Source organism: Danio rerio, chromosome 1 (genome assembly GCF_052040795.2).
Source record: "Danio rerio strain M-AB ecotype USA chromosome 1, GRCz13ab, whole genome shotgun sequence".
Lineage (NCBI taxonomy): Eukaryota > Metazoa > Chordata > Actinopteri > Cypriniformes > Danionidae > Danio > Danio rerio.
In genome coordinates this window covers 1332501-1350000 of record NC_141021.1, presented here as the reverse complement: position 1 = coordinate 1350000, position 17500 = coordinate 1332501, and the positions used below count along the sequence as shown (strand labels likewise).

Sequence of the window (17500 nt, the reverse complement as noted above, 5' to 3'; positions counted from 1 at the left end):
ATATATTGCAATTATTTTGATTTTTTTACTTATTTCTTATTGCTTAATTGTTTGATTTTACAGTTTTTTTTTTTTTTTTTTTTTTGCATTTCAGCAAAAGTTTAATGCAAAATTTGCTTGAATTTAAAAAGAGAGTTCTAATATGTAAAGTGTTTTAAAAGTGTATTCAAGGTTGTGTGTGTGTGCAGGATTTTCACACTTTATTTTAATGTACAATCTATGCTATTAACAAACATTTAACTAATACCTTTAGCTCAAAAGACTACTAATTATCAGCTTATTAATCATTAGCACGACAGTATTTGGGTTTAGGTATTGATATTGTGTAATAAACAGTTGATATCTCCATAATATGCAGGTAATAAGCCAGTAGTAAATGGTTGATACTTAAACTAAAGTGTTACCTGTATTTTCTCTGCACACCTGTCTTCACCTGTTGATCACAGTATACAGCAGCGAGTGAATAACTTCCTCATCGTCTGCTTTCCCACACGCATGAACTGCTGTTGCCATGACTACAGATGGATTTTTTCTCATCATCATCCGTATGCCAGCAGTGGTGAATTTCACTGCGCGTCTCGCTCTATTAATATATAGCACAGAAAAACAAGCAGGAAGAAATTGATCAGAGGGGTGATTGAAGCCCACCGGGGACTTGCAGACACAATAAATCATTTCATAAAGACAGAAACACTCGAGCATCATCACATTAAGCTCACTTCACTGCTAAACCGCCTCAGGTTATCTGAGGTCATCAATGCGGTTTCTTCTGTGATGGTCACATGACGTTTGCTTCACTTTGAATGTGCAATAGAAGTGACTGATTTGCATGGACATTTTTCTGCTCAGTGGTTGGCACTGTCGCCTCACAGCAAGAAGGTCGCTGGTTTGAGTCCTGGCAGGGTCAGTTAGTGTTTCTGTGTGGAGTTTGCATGTTCTCCCCATGTTGGCGTGGGTTTCTTCCGGGTGCTCCGGTTTCCCCCACAGTCCAAACACATGCGCTATAGGGGAACTGATTAACTAAATTGGCCGTAGTTTGTGAGTGTGTGTGTGAATAAGTGTTTTCTTTTAATTTATTTTTACTTTTAATTTGTTTGTTTGTTTGTTTATGTACTTAATGGTTTATTTATTTAATTTTTTTTTCATTAATTTATTTTTATTTTATTTTATTTTTTATTTTATTCGTTTTTATTTTATTTGTATTGTATTTTATCTTTTATTGTTTTTTGTTTTATTGTATTTGTTTTTTATTTCATTATTTTTTTATTTTATAATTTTTTTAATTTATTTTTATTTGTTTTTAATTTTAGTTGTTTTAATTTTATTTGTTTTTTATTGTATTTGTTTTATTTTATTTTATTTGTATTTTATTTGATTTTATTAGATTTTTTTATTATTTTATTTTTATTAGTTTTTATTTGATTAGATTTTTATTTGATTTGATTTGTTTTGTTTTTATTTTGTTATTTTTGTTTTTATTTTATTTTTTATTTTATTTTATTTATTTTATTTTATTTTATTTTATTTTATGACCATCTTTTGCTTTTTAGTTTAGCCAAACATTCATCATTATTTACTTTCATCTGTATCAGATGCTTTTTTTTAATACCATGATCAGGGACTAGCAATCACACACACACACACACACACACACATGCGCGCGCGCATCCGTAAAGCAGTATAACACTAGTCTGAGTGACTTTTGAAGTGAATAGACATGTTAATCTGTTAAATCTGTTAAGCGTCGCCTGAAATGTGTGATGGTGAGATTATCAACTTGTATATTTCTCACACAAACCTCACTTAAAACCTGAGACTTTTATTAACTGAAAAGTGTTAATTTGCACATAGTGCACTTACAAGTATACTATTAGTACAATAACATTAGTGTACTTACTGCAGAATGTGTTATTAAAAACTGACTTGCTCTATTTACGTAAATTAAACACAATTTACTTGAAATGTGCGTGTGAAAATGTGTTAAAAATACAGCTTTTGCATTCTTTGTAAAATATATATTCATTTAAGTATTAAAATGGCACATAATTAAGTGTATATGTGTGCATGCATGTATGTATTTATTTAACTTTAAACTAGTCACTCACAGTAAGGTTTCATTAGTGTTAATGTATTTACTTACATGAACTATGATCGAGCGCTTCTTGTATAACATTTATTAATCATGGTTAAACATTTAATGCATTATTTAAATTCAATGAAGAGCTTTTTAACCAAGCATAATACTCAGAATAAAAACGATACCAAAACAGAACCCTGAGGTACCCCAAAGATAACAGGAGCTGCAAATGATAAAAAGTGGTAAAACTACTTTTCAGCACTCGATTTTTTCACTGAAAACACGTTAAAAAAGACCAAAAACATCCTGCAAAGAGCATAAAATGTGTAGAAACTCCTGTCCATGCATCTCTTTCCTCAGCCCTGTACCTTAAATATGTTGCGACAGCAAAATAGAAGAATAAAACAGTTTTTAATAATTTACAAATAGTGTAAAAGTCTTTACATTTTACATTTCAATGGAAAAACAAGTGGAAGCTTAAATACTCAGAATAAAAACGGTCCCAAAACAGAACCCTGAGGTACCCCACAGATAGAAGGAGCTATAAAAATTGGTAAAACTTATTTTCAGCACTCAATTTTCTCACTGAAAACATCTTGAAAAGACCAAAAACAACCTGCAAAGGGCAGAAAATGTGTAGAAACTCCCGCATGATGCCTTCCACCTTGATCTGGTGATGCATCATAGAAGCAAAGAGCACAAAACTCCTCAATTAACCCGCTAGACTGAACTCCACTGGGTTCCTCACCTGTTCTGTCCATGCATCTCTTTCCTCGCCCTCCACGATCACCCTTTAACCCGCTAACAACCATCTCCCCGCGGCCGCCTGCTTTCCTCCATCTGTGAGCCGCTCCGGGCTCCAGCTCTCATGGGGAGTTCAGACTCTTCTGATTGCACAGGCCAGAAGTACAGAAATCCAGACTCCCACGCGGCTGCTTTATGACCTCCAGCGAGCCACTCCACAGACCAGAGCACCTGCGTTTGCATATGGTGTGCACTAATTCTCCATGTGGCGCTTCATTAAAGTCACTGCCTGCCAGAGCTAAAGAGCCGTCACAAATTACAGCTGGAGTAAAGCAGTGGCGTGTGCAAACCTGATGCAAATGAGTAGTTGATAAATAGGCAGTGTATAAATACATTTTTGTAAAACACCAGTTTTGAAGAGGAAAAAAAGCTTATTAACGGTATATACACAAGTCAGCATTCAAAGAGGATCAAAAAAGTTTTTCAAAAATTGCCCTGATAGCAACCAAAATAATCCATATATACAAATAAAATAATCTGATTAGTTTACAAATGAAGTTTTGTGTAACAAAATGAAATGTCGCTGGAAAATGCATTGAACACATGAAGAAAGGGAGGTAGTTGAGTATATTTCATGGATCTGTTCTCAGTATAGTGTATTTTATTTGTTGTATCTGTCACATGTACAGCAGTTTGGTCAACCCTGGTTGTTTTTTTATGAATAAATGTGTTTTATAAATTGTGAGTGAATGGATGAATGAATGAATGAATGAATGAATGAATGGATGGATGGATGGATGGATGGATGGATGGCTGGATGGATGGATAAATGGATGGATGGATGAATAAAGGAATGAATGAATGAATGAATGAATCAATGAATGAATCAATGAATGAACGAACGAACGAACGAACGAACGGACTGATGGATGAATGAATAAATGAATGGATGGATGGATGGATGAATGAATGAATAAATAATTGAATAAATGGATGGATGGATGAATGGATGAATAAATGAATGGATGAATGAATAATTTAATGAATGAAGGAATAATCAAATGAATGTATGGATGAATGAATGAATAATTGAATGGATGAATAATTGAATGGATGAATGAATGAATGAATGAACGGACGGACGGATGGACGAACGAACAAATGAATGAATGAATGAATGAATAATTGAATGAATGGATGGGTGAATGAATGAATGAATAATTGAATGAATGGATGAATAAATGAATGGATGGATGAATGAATGAATGAATGGATGAATAAAGGAATGAATGAATGAATCAATGAATGAACGAACGAACGAACGAACGAACGGACTGATGGATGAATGAATAAATTAATGGATGGATGGATGGATGAATGAATGAATAAATAATTGAATAAATGGATGGATGGATGAATGGATGAATAAATGAATGGATGAATGAATAATTTAATGAATGAAGGAATAATCAAATGAATGTATGGATGAATGAATGAATAATTGAATGGATGAATAATTGAATGGATGAATGAATGAATGAATGAATGAACGGACGGACGGATGGACGAACGAACAAATGAATGAATGAATGAATGAATAATTGAATGAATGGATGGGTGAATGAATGAATGAATAATTGAATGAATGGATGAATAAATGAATGGATGGATGAATGAATGAATGAATGAATGAATGAATGAATGAATGAATGAATGAATGAATGAACGGACGGACGAACGAATGAATTAATGAATGAATGAATAATTGAATGAATGGATGGGTGAATGAATGAATGAATGAATGAATGAATGAATAATTGAATGAATGGATGAATAAATGAATGGATGAATGAATGAATGAATGAATGAATGAATGAATGATTTAATGAATGAATGAATGAATGAATGAATGAATGAATGAATGAATGAATCATTTAATGAATGAATAAATGAATGAATGAATGAATGAATGAATGGTGTTGCTAACTATAATTGTGTGTTTATTCTGTGTTTACTGTTCAGCCATCGGTGAGCCGGTTAGCATAAACTGGTTCAGTCCTCAAGGCGAGCGGATCATCTCAAACGAGCGAGTGATTGTTCATACCGAGGGCGTTCGGTCCAGGCTAACCATCTATAACGCCATCATAGAGGATGCTGGGATATACCGATGCCAGGCTGCGGATGCTAAAGGACAGAGTCAAGAAGCCACAGTGGTGCTGGAGATTTACCGTGAGTTGCTGTTTTATACTATACTATCAGCTAGCATCAGTGCCAATAACAGATAGGTCACAGTTTCTTTCTCAAATATTTCCCAAGATGTTGAACAGATTTAGGAGTTTCTCACAGTATTTACTCTAATATTTGTTCTTCTGGTGAAAGTCTTATTTGTTTTATTTCGGCCAGAATAAAAGCAGTTTTTAATTGTTTTAAAGCCATTTTAGGGTCTGTATTTTTAGCGCCTTTAAGCAATATTAGTTTTGGATTGTCTCCAGAACAAGTCTATTATGTCAACATAGGCTCATTCTGAAAGCGAACCCCTGTATACATTTCTGGAGATGAGATCGTGAATTATGTAGCCAGAGGTATGTATGGCTGCATTTTGTCTTTAAAAGAAACGCCATGGGGTGGGATGACGCTGTTCCTTTTCAAGCATATCAGCTGACCGATCACCTGCATGTGGACAACTTTCCTATTTTTACCAGCTTACCATTAGCGCTGGAGTTGACCACGACGACGGGGTACGAGAATCCGGCAAAGAACTAATCCTGAAAACAAAATGCAAAAGCCAAAAAAATAAAATAAACAAATAAATAACTGGGTGAGAACGTGGTAAAATATGAAACTGTGGTAAAATCAGGCAGCCACGAAGGTTTTTCTTTTTCTGCATTGCTTTTTAAAACACTGACTGTGTGATTTAGGGAAGGGGGTGGGCATGGTCATGGGTCGATCAGTCAGTCAACAGTCTCTGCTAGATTTACGTGAGAACAGCAGGTGCGAAGAGAAATTTGAGATCTGAAAAAAGCGTACACAGAGGATTCATGAAAGCAAACAAACGAAAAAAAAAAACATATCTCCTGGGACGTATTTGGTGCTCTCCAGATATGAATACAGGAGTACGTAATCAGAAAGAGCCTGGGTTGTGTGATGTTTAGAAAAAAACCTTTCTGTTTAACAGAAATTAGGGATAAAAAATATACAGGGGCGTGGGGGGGGATTGGGGGGTAATAATTCTCACTTTACCTGTATACTGCAGCTAGATCATATGACATAAGGGCCGTAAACTGTAAGAGCTCCTCTTTTCCTGTTTAAACTGGCGAATATTATTATTCATCATGCATTGCGAAAGCTTTTTAAAAAAATAATGTCATCTCCATTATTTAGAGACGAATACATCTGGGTTTTCATTCATTCATTCATTCATTCATTCATTCATTCATTCATTCATTCATTCATTCATTTTCTTTTTGGCCTAGTCTCTTTATTTATCAGGGCTCACCACAGCGGAATGAACCGCCAACTTATCCGGCATATGTTTTTTGCAGTGGATGCCCTTCCAGCTGCAGCCTATCACTGGGAAACATTCATACACACTCATTCCATCTGGGTGTCATCTGTATAAAACAAATACATGAAATACTGCATTCAGGAGATCCAAGAGGAAACGTTCATAATGAGAATAATAACGATCCCAAAGTAGAACCCTGGGGTGCCTCACAGATAACAGAAGCTATGAATAGTTAAAAGCATCTGATTTTAATGTCCCGGCTGGGTCAGTTGGTGTTTCTGTGTGGAGTTTGCGTGTTCTCCCCATGTTGGCGTGGGTTTCCTCCGTGTCCTCTGGTTTCCCCCATAGTCCAAACACAATAGATGAACTAAATTGGCCATAGTGTATCAGTGTGTGTGTGTGTGTGTGTGTGTGTGTGTGTGTGAATGAGTGTGTATGGGTGTTTCCAAGTACTGGGTTGCAGCTGAATGGGCATCCACTGTGTAAAACATATGCTGGAATAGTTGGCGGTTCATTCCGCTGTGGCGACCTCTGAAATAGAGACTAAGCAGACAGAAAATGAATGATTGTAATGGAAAAGGCCTCTGTTTTAAGGAATAAAAGTAAACTTAGGGCAGTTACTTGCATGTGGTATACTGTATATGAAATCCAACAGAACTAAAGCAACACTGCAGGAGTCAACTTTTAATTAAAGGACATTAGCTGCCCTCGGAAATGCTGATTCTGTGCTATGAAACCAGACTGAAATTTATCAACTTAATTTTTCATTAAAATAGGATATAACCGAGTTTATTTTAGAAGAGGTTGAACAACTGCATGCTGAAGCCTCAAAGGAACACAAGCATTAGTCAGACTGCAATTTATAATAGAGAAAATGCTTTGTCCAGTCTTATATCCTTAAACTGTGCACTGTAAAAATATCTGTTAATGAACAGCTTCCATATAAGTGTTTTCTGTTTATTTGCGGTTGTGAATTGCATTATGGGATGCTAATCTCTGTTCTGTCCACTTTTGATGTTGAAAATTTGGGTGTACTCGCACTAGGCTGTCTGAACTGTACTCAGGCATGTTTGACACCTATTTTCCGGTTTGTTTGACAAGTGTGAGTGCTCCAGTCCAGTTAAGTTGGCCAGCCCTTGCCCGGTTGGAAGAGGTGAGTCATATCGTGGTTTGGTTGGGCTTTGTGAGTGCAAAGTGCACCTGATCCCAGAACTGAAGATGCGACGTCACTTTTAAGGGCCTGTTTCATATGCATGTATTAATCATTCTTTTCAATGAACGTGAGCTGTCATGGTTTATTAAAGCTGCAAACCCCTCACTGCACGACAGCTGCACCTTCAGCAAACCTCCGTTATGAAAAAAGTCAAAAGTTGTGGTTCTGCTCAGGAAGACTGTGTGTCACTGCATCCCAAACAACTTAAAATAACACAAAACAGTATAACAAAAGTAATCTCCACTGTACGGAGGCTGGAGTGCTTCTCTTCTGTTAAACTGAACAGTCATATCGGTGACGTAAGTGTGCTCAGGTTCTGAAGGTTGCCAGCATAGACTCGTTCTGAAAGTGTAGCCCTGTATACATTTCTGGAGAGCGCAAAATATGTAGCCAAAGCTACTTATGACTGCATTTCATCTTTAAGATAAACGCTACGGGGATGTTATGACGCTGTTCATTTTCTCGCTTACCAGTTGACCACTTATGGTACGTCAGCGGATTTGAGATGCAGAGTTGAGTTGACTGCGACAACAGGGTTCGAGTCCAGTGCAGAAGGGTTCAAGAACGTAGGTAAAACAAAAGCTAAAAAAATAAATAAAAAACAAGTAAATAACAGGGTGAGAATGTGGACAAATCTGAAAACATGGTAAAAATCAGGGGGCTTTTCCTTTTCTTGCTTTTGAAAATACTGTCGATTGAGTTTAGGGATGGCAGGGAGCGCTGGTCAATCACGGCTATTGAAAACACTATTGGTTGGGTTTAGGGAAAAGGGTGGGTGGGGGAATCGGTCCAATCAGTTGGCTGCAGCAGCCTCTGGTGGATTCACGAAAAACAAAAACTACAAAAAAAAAAAACACTCCTGGGACGTAGCTCCAGAAATGTATACAGGGTATGTAATCAGAATGAGTCTGGGTCGAAAATTGCAGTGTGAGTGTGAGCCGAGGGGGAGAGAGGAGTGGAGACAAGTGCTCCTGGGCATGGTTCAAGACCCATGCAACCCGGGCTCATTGTGGAAACGTAGCCCCGCGGACGTTTCTGCGGACCGCGATTTACATCCCGGGAGGTACATATTCCAGCGGTTTTTATTTTTCGCGGATCCGCGAGAGGTTGCTGTGCGCGTTTTTTTGCATCTCGGGCGCCTCTCGGGAACGCGCGCCGTTCTCGCGCGAAAAGCCACCGGATCGGCCGACTCAGCTGCCCTCCTCTTCCTCCTCCTCCTTCCCTAAACCCGGGCGACGGTTAGCAAAAGCTGTCCAGAAAAAAAAAAGCAAAAGCCCACGTTTTCGATTTCGACCGCGTTTTCGGATCCCACCGCGTTCTCACCCTTATTTTTCGGATTCCGTTTTTTGTCTTACCTAATTACCGGAATCGCTGTTCCCCGGACTCGATCCTGGTCTTCGTCCCCGCGGCCGGCTCCTCCTCCACCTCCTCCTCCTCCGGGGCCTCCGCTCCGCCGACGCAACGCTGTGAGCTAAGCGGACAAACTGGTTGCATCGGCAAAGCCCTCCACTCGGAGGCAAGCCTTCGGCTGGAGAGCGCGAAGAGGAGGGGCGGAGCGGCGCCACACCGCTCCGCAGTGTTCGTTTAAAAAAAACTAAACGCGGCCTTACGTACTTCCGGCCACGTAAATCGCGGTCTCCAGAAACGTCCGCGGGGCTACGTTTCCAGAATGAGCTTGGGTTGCAATCATGCCTAGTGGGGAGTACACCCTTCAACTCTACAGTAGGCATGGGCCGGGATAAGATTCTGAAAGTATGATAACCTTGAATAAAAATATCAAGGGATCACGGTATTGTACTGCTCTAAAATAAATTCTTTTTAAATGTCTGGGTAAAAAAACAACAACATTTTTCCTCTTTGAACACAAAATATTTATTTTAAATAAAAATTTTATTTTTTGAAAGATTTAAGATATTTTGGAGCAGTGAACATGTCAGGATAAATAATTCAAATGAATCATTATCCTCATTAGTTTCTAAAGAACAGATTTCTTTACATTTTAAAATAGCATCTTTTAATATAGTATCTTTACTACTGTCCTAAAAACAAACAAAAAAAACTAAATAAATAAATCTTACACATACATTGGGAACGATATAGCAGAAAATGTTGGCAGTTTTAAAACCTTGACTTTTCCAAACCGCGCTATACCTTGAAAACGGTTATCATCCCATGCCTACTCTACAGTTTAATAAAGTGAATTCTAATGACATTTTAGCAGTTTATATATATATATATATATATATATATATATATATATATATATATATATATATATAGAGAGAGAGAGAGAGAGAGAGAGAGAATATAAACAATGGTTATCATCCCATGCCTAGTCTACAGTCTAATAAAGTGAATTCTAGTGACATCTTAGCAGTTTGAAATTATATAATATAATAAATAATATCTAGAGAAATAAGCCTGTAAAATACCAGAAAATGTGCTGCAGTTTATTACAAGGTTTTCGTATTGTAATATACCATTCAACAAATAACAAAGATATAACCATATAACAAAGAGTGTGTATTGATATCAATAATGCCATGAAGATCCTTGAGCATCCATTCTTTTGCACAAAGCATCTCTATAGCAGTTTCAGATTATTCAAATGGTCCTATATGAAAGTATATAATCTTTTTTTGTAAGAACTGTTGACTGAATGTTCTGTACTACTTTTCTATAAAAGCTTTATTACATTATGGGATCCTTATTTTAGGATATTTTTATGAAGATTAATGCACAACGTAGCAGCGATGTCATTGACTAAATTGAAGGAATCGGCTCATTTCTTTTGCTCTGAAATGAAAACACTGGAATGTTTCAGTCAGATGGCCTTCAGTCTGTCTGAACAGTTTGTCTTTAAGCTGAAAATCTTCAGCGTTTTTAAATGCTGAATGTACAGTAGGGAAATAAGCATTGAACACGTCAGCATTTTTCTCAGAAAACATCTTTCTAAAGGGATTGACTTGAAATATTATGTTAGTAACAACCAAAGAAATCCATATACGCAAAGAAAATAAATCTAATTAGCTTAGAAATGAAGTTATGTGTATTGAAATGAAATGACGCAGGGAAAAAGTGTTGAACACATGAAGAAAGGGAGGTGTAGTTGGGCAGTGAAAGCCCAGACAGCAGCTGGAATCTCTCAGTAGTTCTTTAGTAAGCCTCTTCCTCAGTGTGAATGAATATCAGCTGCTTCAGTCCAACATCTACATCAGCAGAAGGATGAAGATCAAACCATTTCAGCAAGACAATGATCCAGACACAGCCAAGGATGCTTTCAGAGAAAGAAAATCAAGCTGTAGAATGGCCCAGCCCATCACCTGACCCGAATCCAATAGAGAATACAGAATAGAGCTCAGATTTGATAGACGAGACCCACAGAAGCATCAAGATTTGGACACTCTGTTGAAGTCTGTGAGAAACTCACAACTAAGCAATGCTTGAGACTTCATTCTCCATATGAGAAGCGTCTTTAAATTGACAGCACCAAGCAAGCCTTTAATGTATAGTGTTGAATACATTTCAGTAGGTTAGCTCTTTCTACTACACAGAACTCATTGTCAGATTGTTTTGTTTCATTTTTATGTTTGTATTGTTTGGGTTTTACCAAAATCTGGTTTATTCCCATGTCTTTTAGAAGTCTTACTCTCAGAAACAAAACATGACAACGTGTTCAATACTTATTTTCCTCACTGTATGTGTGTAATAGTGTCTATGTGGAAAGCAGGCCCAGTGTGACGCTCTGGCCTGACCTCAGAGCTCCAGCCAAATGATCAGACTCACTAGAGAAAAACAGCACAGAGATTCACTCTGTTTACAGGCACGCTTACTGGAGAGCCGAGCCATGAATGCTATTATATTCAAAGCATGCTGAGACGAGGACGGAAAATAATCAGTTTGATTAGCCACTGAAACAGCTTGATTCATTCGTCATTACACTCTGAGTCATTAGAGAAGCGCTTCTGTGAGGAATCAAGCTGGTTTCAGAGAGGTACATGTTCACAGGAGGAATGCTGAGAAATAAACACACACAAATGACTGTATAGAGCTGCCATATTAGTCTGGACAGCAATGAAGAATGAATGAGAAATGTTGCCTTTGGAATTGATCTGGAGTTCGTTTTTAATAGTTAAAATAGTTTTTATTTGTGCCTCAGGCAACAATGATTTTATTTTAATTAACAGATGCAGTTGTTTTTTTAATGCATCAACTAAAAAAATTACTAATAGTTCCAATGGCATCAATTTTTTACAACATACTCAAATGGCTCGTTTCCACTGGAAACCGGTACGGTTCGGGTCGGTACGGGTCACCTTTATCAGGCTTGCGTTTCCACTTCCAAGGGTGCCCTTTTGGTGGGCGTGGTGTATGACAGAACGTTTCAGTCGCATCATTCTCGCTCGAGGAAATGTCTACAATAAAGCTGTACGGGTCGCTTACATATATGAAAATACTTCTCACAAAACAGACGCTTTACTTCTGTATAAATGTTTATTACTAACTTTTCTATGAACAGGAGTTCATTATAACTGCAGATCAGTGATTCAGCGCGAAATAGCCTACTGTAATGTCTGCAGTTATGTTAAAGGGTCACGAAACACCAGAACACATGTGTTGAGCTGTTGACAGTGGTATATGTGTCCCACACTGCTAAAAACACTATTAGGACACCTATATTTCACTAAGAAGTGTAAATTGGTTGTTTTTGCGTTATTTTAAGCAAATTCGTACTTCCGGTTTGAAACTAATTTTTGAAGCTGCGTCACGGTCATGACATAATAGCGTGTATTCCAGCGTGCAGACTGGACGTCTGTGCCAGAGTGTGTCTTACTACGTCTTACAGCCTGCTGCGTTAATGCATGAGTAAAGGTTGGTTCAAACCAATCAGCGCGCTCTATTGTGCAACTTCATTAATATTCATTACTGTCAGTGTTTAGATGACAGAGACGCCACATTGTGTTGGCAAAACAAGCGTGAAGTGTTGCTTTTATAGTTTGCTGCAGTGAAGTTTTGTTTTCATTTTCTCTCTGTGAGAGCTCAGCTGGAGTCACGTGTGGATTAACAGTGTACGCGACGCTCGACAACAATAACTTACGTGTCTAAGGAGGATTATTGTTTACCTGAGAGCTGTTCTCATCTGCAAACGCTGAGATCCGGATTCGCATGTGGTCTTCTCTTAATAAAGACGCGGCTCTAGTTGCTGGTGATTGTCCTGTCTCTACAGATTTGGTAAGTGAGCGACCAGTGCTCTTTGTTTATTCAGGTCGTATTTTTTTCGTATCGAAAAAACTATTGCACCGAGTGTAAACAAGTTAGCACTACAACCAAACTATAACCTCGTGTAGGATTTTGTGACCGGAATAACACACGCGGCTTTCTGACACTACCTGCCGTGTGCATCTAAGTTTCCAGGAAATGCTGAGTTTTTTTTCTCTCATTCGCCGTGCGGTATCAAACATTGCATGAAAAATACACGCTTAGAGCAGTTCCTCCAATCAAATATCTCGTTTGTCGCGAGGGGCATGAATGAATTCCCTGAATGAAAGAGCCAAACTGCAGTTAAAGTCCAGCATTTAATAATTTGGCAAATAATTCGACTACAGATGTCCATGTAAACACAGTCACATTGTCCGCTGTGGGTGTGTGTTTTGACTCTGAAACTCGCGCGTGCCCAAATAGACACTCCCACACCAAGCCTCTTTTCTTCCTCCGACACTCCCCCCTAAACAGAGCTGGACACGCCCACTTTTCTGACTTTTTCCAAAGTACAGGTGTGAAAACACCCTGCTGAAACGAGGGGCTTTCATGGCCTAAATGAACATATATGAACATGTACAGACCCTTACAGTCTTCGATATGTTATCAACTACAGAAAAACTACACACAGCAGACATTTCATCCTTAATTAGGTTCAAAACAACACAAAGTATAGCCTACAGTCAGTGTAAACCTCTCATCTGTGTCTGTAATCTTCAGCAGCACATGCAGCCTCTGTTAGAGAGTCATTCCATCATTCCCAGTTCATAATAGTCCAAAAGGTGATAATAAAGAATAAAACAAGGCAGTTTGTTCACGCTTGCTGAAGAAATAACGTGCTCCTTTTTTCCCGCACTCCACTCTCACGTTTATCCTTTTCGGAATGTGTCATTCTCGCATTTGTCAGCTTCTCACTGGATCGGGTTTCCAAAGCTTGTAAATAATCAAGCGCACGTGATTATCATCAGCTCAAGAAGTTTGTTATTTATACAGATATAGGCGAGCGCAAGCAAGAAAGCGAAACCGCTCGCTCCTCAGACTGGCTCGTAAAAAACTACGAGGCACAGGGAAGATTCTGCTCTACTCCATGCTTTGTGGCCGTTCATCAAGACGACGGCAAGGTTTGTTTGAGCCCGGATCGACCATTATATGTATATATAATTCCACTGTAATCTCTCGCTGTGTATTTCAAACATGGCGGGTCATTTGTTTTCATTCTGGCTTGTTGCGTAAGCGAATGATGGATCTCTGTAAACCAATAGCGTTCAGCTGCGCGTCTAGCTCCGCCTTTTGGTACAGTTTCTTGTGTTTGGGACCCTTTTGAAAGGGTGCCGAAAAAGTGGTACGGTACGGTTTGATTCGGTACGCTTTTTGACAGTGGAAACAGCCATAAAAGCGTACCAAATCGAACCGTACCGTACCGTACCACTCAGTGGAAATGGCCAAAAGAAAACATTGCTACCTCTTAAAATAAACTGCTGGGTTTGTATAACTTCGGGACGAACATTGTTCATGAAGTAGAGATAGTTTTATTTTTGTTTTAATTGAGTTTTAAATAGTGGTTTGATTAAAGCATTAATTGTACATTGTAATAAAGTGTGTAAAATAAAATCACATAAAGAAGATTAAATAATGAGTACTAAATGATCATATTTGAGTGGACTGTCCCTTTAAGAGTCAAAATGCATCTTTATCTGGAAACACGGCCTCGGCTTTCAATTGCAGGATTTGAGTAAGCATAAGCACAGCTGATTAATTTCTCACTGTGTGTGTGTGTGTGTGTGTGTGTGTGTGTGTGTGTGTGTGTGTGTGTGTGTGTGTGTGTGTGTGTGCATGCGTGTGTGCTCACAGAGAAGCTGACGTTCCGCGAGGTCAAGACGCCGCAGGAGTTTCGTCAGGGTGACGATGCTGAAGTGGTGTGTGACGTCATCAGCTCTCCTGTCCCGGCCGTATCCTGGTTCTACAAGAACAGGGAAATCACATCTGAGCCCAACAGTAAGCACAGACACACTGATGCATTCATATGATGATCAGCTTCTGATTCAACAGATGACCAGCTAAAACCAGCTTGACCTGCCAGGCTGGGAGCCCAGCCCAAACCAGTTATGTCCAGCTTAAACCTTGATGGTCAAGCTGATTTTAGATGGTTTTAGATGGTCACTTTCCACCCTGGAAGTGGCCAGAACCCTTCTAAAAGCAGGCTAGTTAACCAGCTAAAACCAGCCAACCATCCTAGGCTGGTTTAAGCTGGATTTTTCAGCAGGGCTGGCCAAATTCCCTCTCAGCCCTTACCCATCATAGCCTCCTAATCATCCCCATCCTCTGAATTGGCTCTATCACTGTCTCTCCACTCCACCTATATCTGGTGTGTGGTGAAGCACTGGCGCTGTTGACCTGAGGCTGCCGTTGCATCATCCAAGTGGAGCTGCACACTTGTGGTGGTGTACAGGGACCCCTCCTCATGATTGTGAAGGGCTTCGGGTGTATGGCCAAACACAATAAATGCACTATATAAAAACACATCACATTATATTACAAAACTTGGTATTTTTTAGTAATGTTAACTCAATTATACCTTAATGTCTTTAGTAATGACAGCATCAGGGTTTAGAGTGTAGGATTGTCTAATACTCAGGGAAGTTTGCTGCTGTACTTTGGCTACAGCCGGCACAATGATATTACACAACACACTGAAAACAGTATAATTCATGCAAGTGGCTATAAAGCGCATACACAGCTGAGCGGTTTAATCCTGTGTAATGCAAGGCTCCTTCAGTGCTGAGGGAATTAAAACTTCTGCCTTTTTTTTAACGTCTCAAACCCTTAATTGTAATTCAAAGGCAGAACTTTGACAAGCTATCTGCACCTTCCAGCCTGGGAGATTAAAAGATGGAGATTTGATTATTTTTATTGTAATTAGGCAGCCGGTTATAAATATCTCTCCTGGATGAGAAGAGGAGAGGTGTGTGTTTATCAGCGAGGGAAGACAAAAAGAGAAAGGAAGCCTGTAATCCTGAAGGTGTTTCATTTAGCGAATGTCCTTGAAAGTGAAGCAGAAGTAGTTTTGAGGATTGATGATAATATTTTCCTATTATTGCGCTCTGATGAAAAAGGAGTCTGTTGATTAAATCCTCTGCTTTTTTTTCCCTTTCGCTGCTCTGAGGACTGTATTTCTATCAAAGGCTTTAAACGCAACAGAATGAGTTTAACTTCTCTCAGAAACCCTCTGCCGGGTGGTTTTAGTTTAGTGATCAATCTGCAGAATCCGAGACGTGTGAAATGCTGGTTGGCGCAGACTCAAATCCATTTTTTATTACTGCTATTTGCTAAAGGAAGCATCAGTGCCACTATTACTGTTTCTCAAAGGTTACAGTTTGAACACTCAGTATTGCATTGCAGCTGTATCATGCACTATTGAGCTCATGTGATTTCTGTCATATACTGTAGGAATTAGTCTGTCTGTCTCAGGCTGTAAGATAAAACACCCTAGCAACAGTATGGGAACCTTCAGAACTCCTTAGTGAACATCAGCTACTTGGAAAACTTATCAACTCCATGGCGACACACACAACCGTAACAATTTAGACTTGCGAAAGCCTTAGTAACTGCATTGCAACACACCAGTAACCACTTAAAATATCACAACAACTGCATTGCAACACAATAGTAACCACCTAAAATATCACAACTGCATTACAACACACTAGTAACCACCTAAAATATGACAACAACTGCATTGCGACACACTAGTAACCACCTAAAATATCACAACTGCATTACAACACACTAGTAACCACCTAAAATATGACAACAACTGCATTGCAACACACTAGTAACCACCTAAAATATGACAACAACTGCATTGCAACACACTAGTAACCACCTAAAATATGACAACAACTGCATTGCGACACACTAGTAACCACCTAAAATATCACAACAACTGCATTGCAACACACTAGTAACCACCTAAAATATGACAACAACTGCATTGCGACACACTAGTAACCACCTAAAATATCACAACAACTGCATTGCAACACACTAGTAACCACCTAAAATATGACAACAACTGCATTGCGACACACTAGTAACCACCTAAAATATGACAACAACTGCATTGCAACACACTAGTAACCACCTAAAATATCACAACTGCATTGCAACACACTAGTAACCACCTAAAATATGACAACAACTGCATTGCAACACACCAGTAACCACTTAAAATATCACAACAACTGCATTGCAACACACTAGTAACCACCTAAAATATCACAACTGCATTACAACACACTAGTAACCACCTAAAATATCACAACAACTGCATTGCAACACACTAGTAACCACCTAAAATATGACAACAACTGCATTGCAACACAATAGTAACCACCTAAAATATCACAACTGCATTACAACACACTAGTAACCACCTAAAATATGACAACAACTGCATTGCGACACACTAGTAACCACCTAAAATATCACAACAACTGCATTGCAACACACTAGTAACCACCTAAAATATCACAACAACTGCATTGCAACACACCAGTAACCACCTAAAATATGACAACAACTGCATTACAACACACTAGTAACCACCTAAAATATCACAACTGCATTACAACACACTCGTAAACATCTAAAATAACACAACAACTGCATTGCAACACACTCGTAACCACCTAAAATATCACAA

The 17500-nt window shown here is 38.7% G+C and overlaps 1 protein-coding gene across 6 annotated transcripts in view; it reads left to right on the top strand.

Annotated features, from left to right (window-relative positions):
* The window catches only part of ncam2a (neural cell adhesion molecule 2a), a gene marked incomplete at its 5' end in the record, with an annotated part of 111007 nt that overhangs the window by 29097 nt on the left and 64410 nt on the right, over nt 1–17500 (top strand). For all 6 annotated transcript variants that reach the window (NM_001442002.1, NM_001442003.1, NM_001076744.2 and 3 more), the window contains 2 exon segments: nt 4844–5050; nt 14650–14793. In NM_001442002.1, the coding sequence (NP_001428931.1) occupies nt 4844–5050; nt 14650–14793 (351 nt within the window).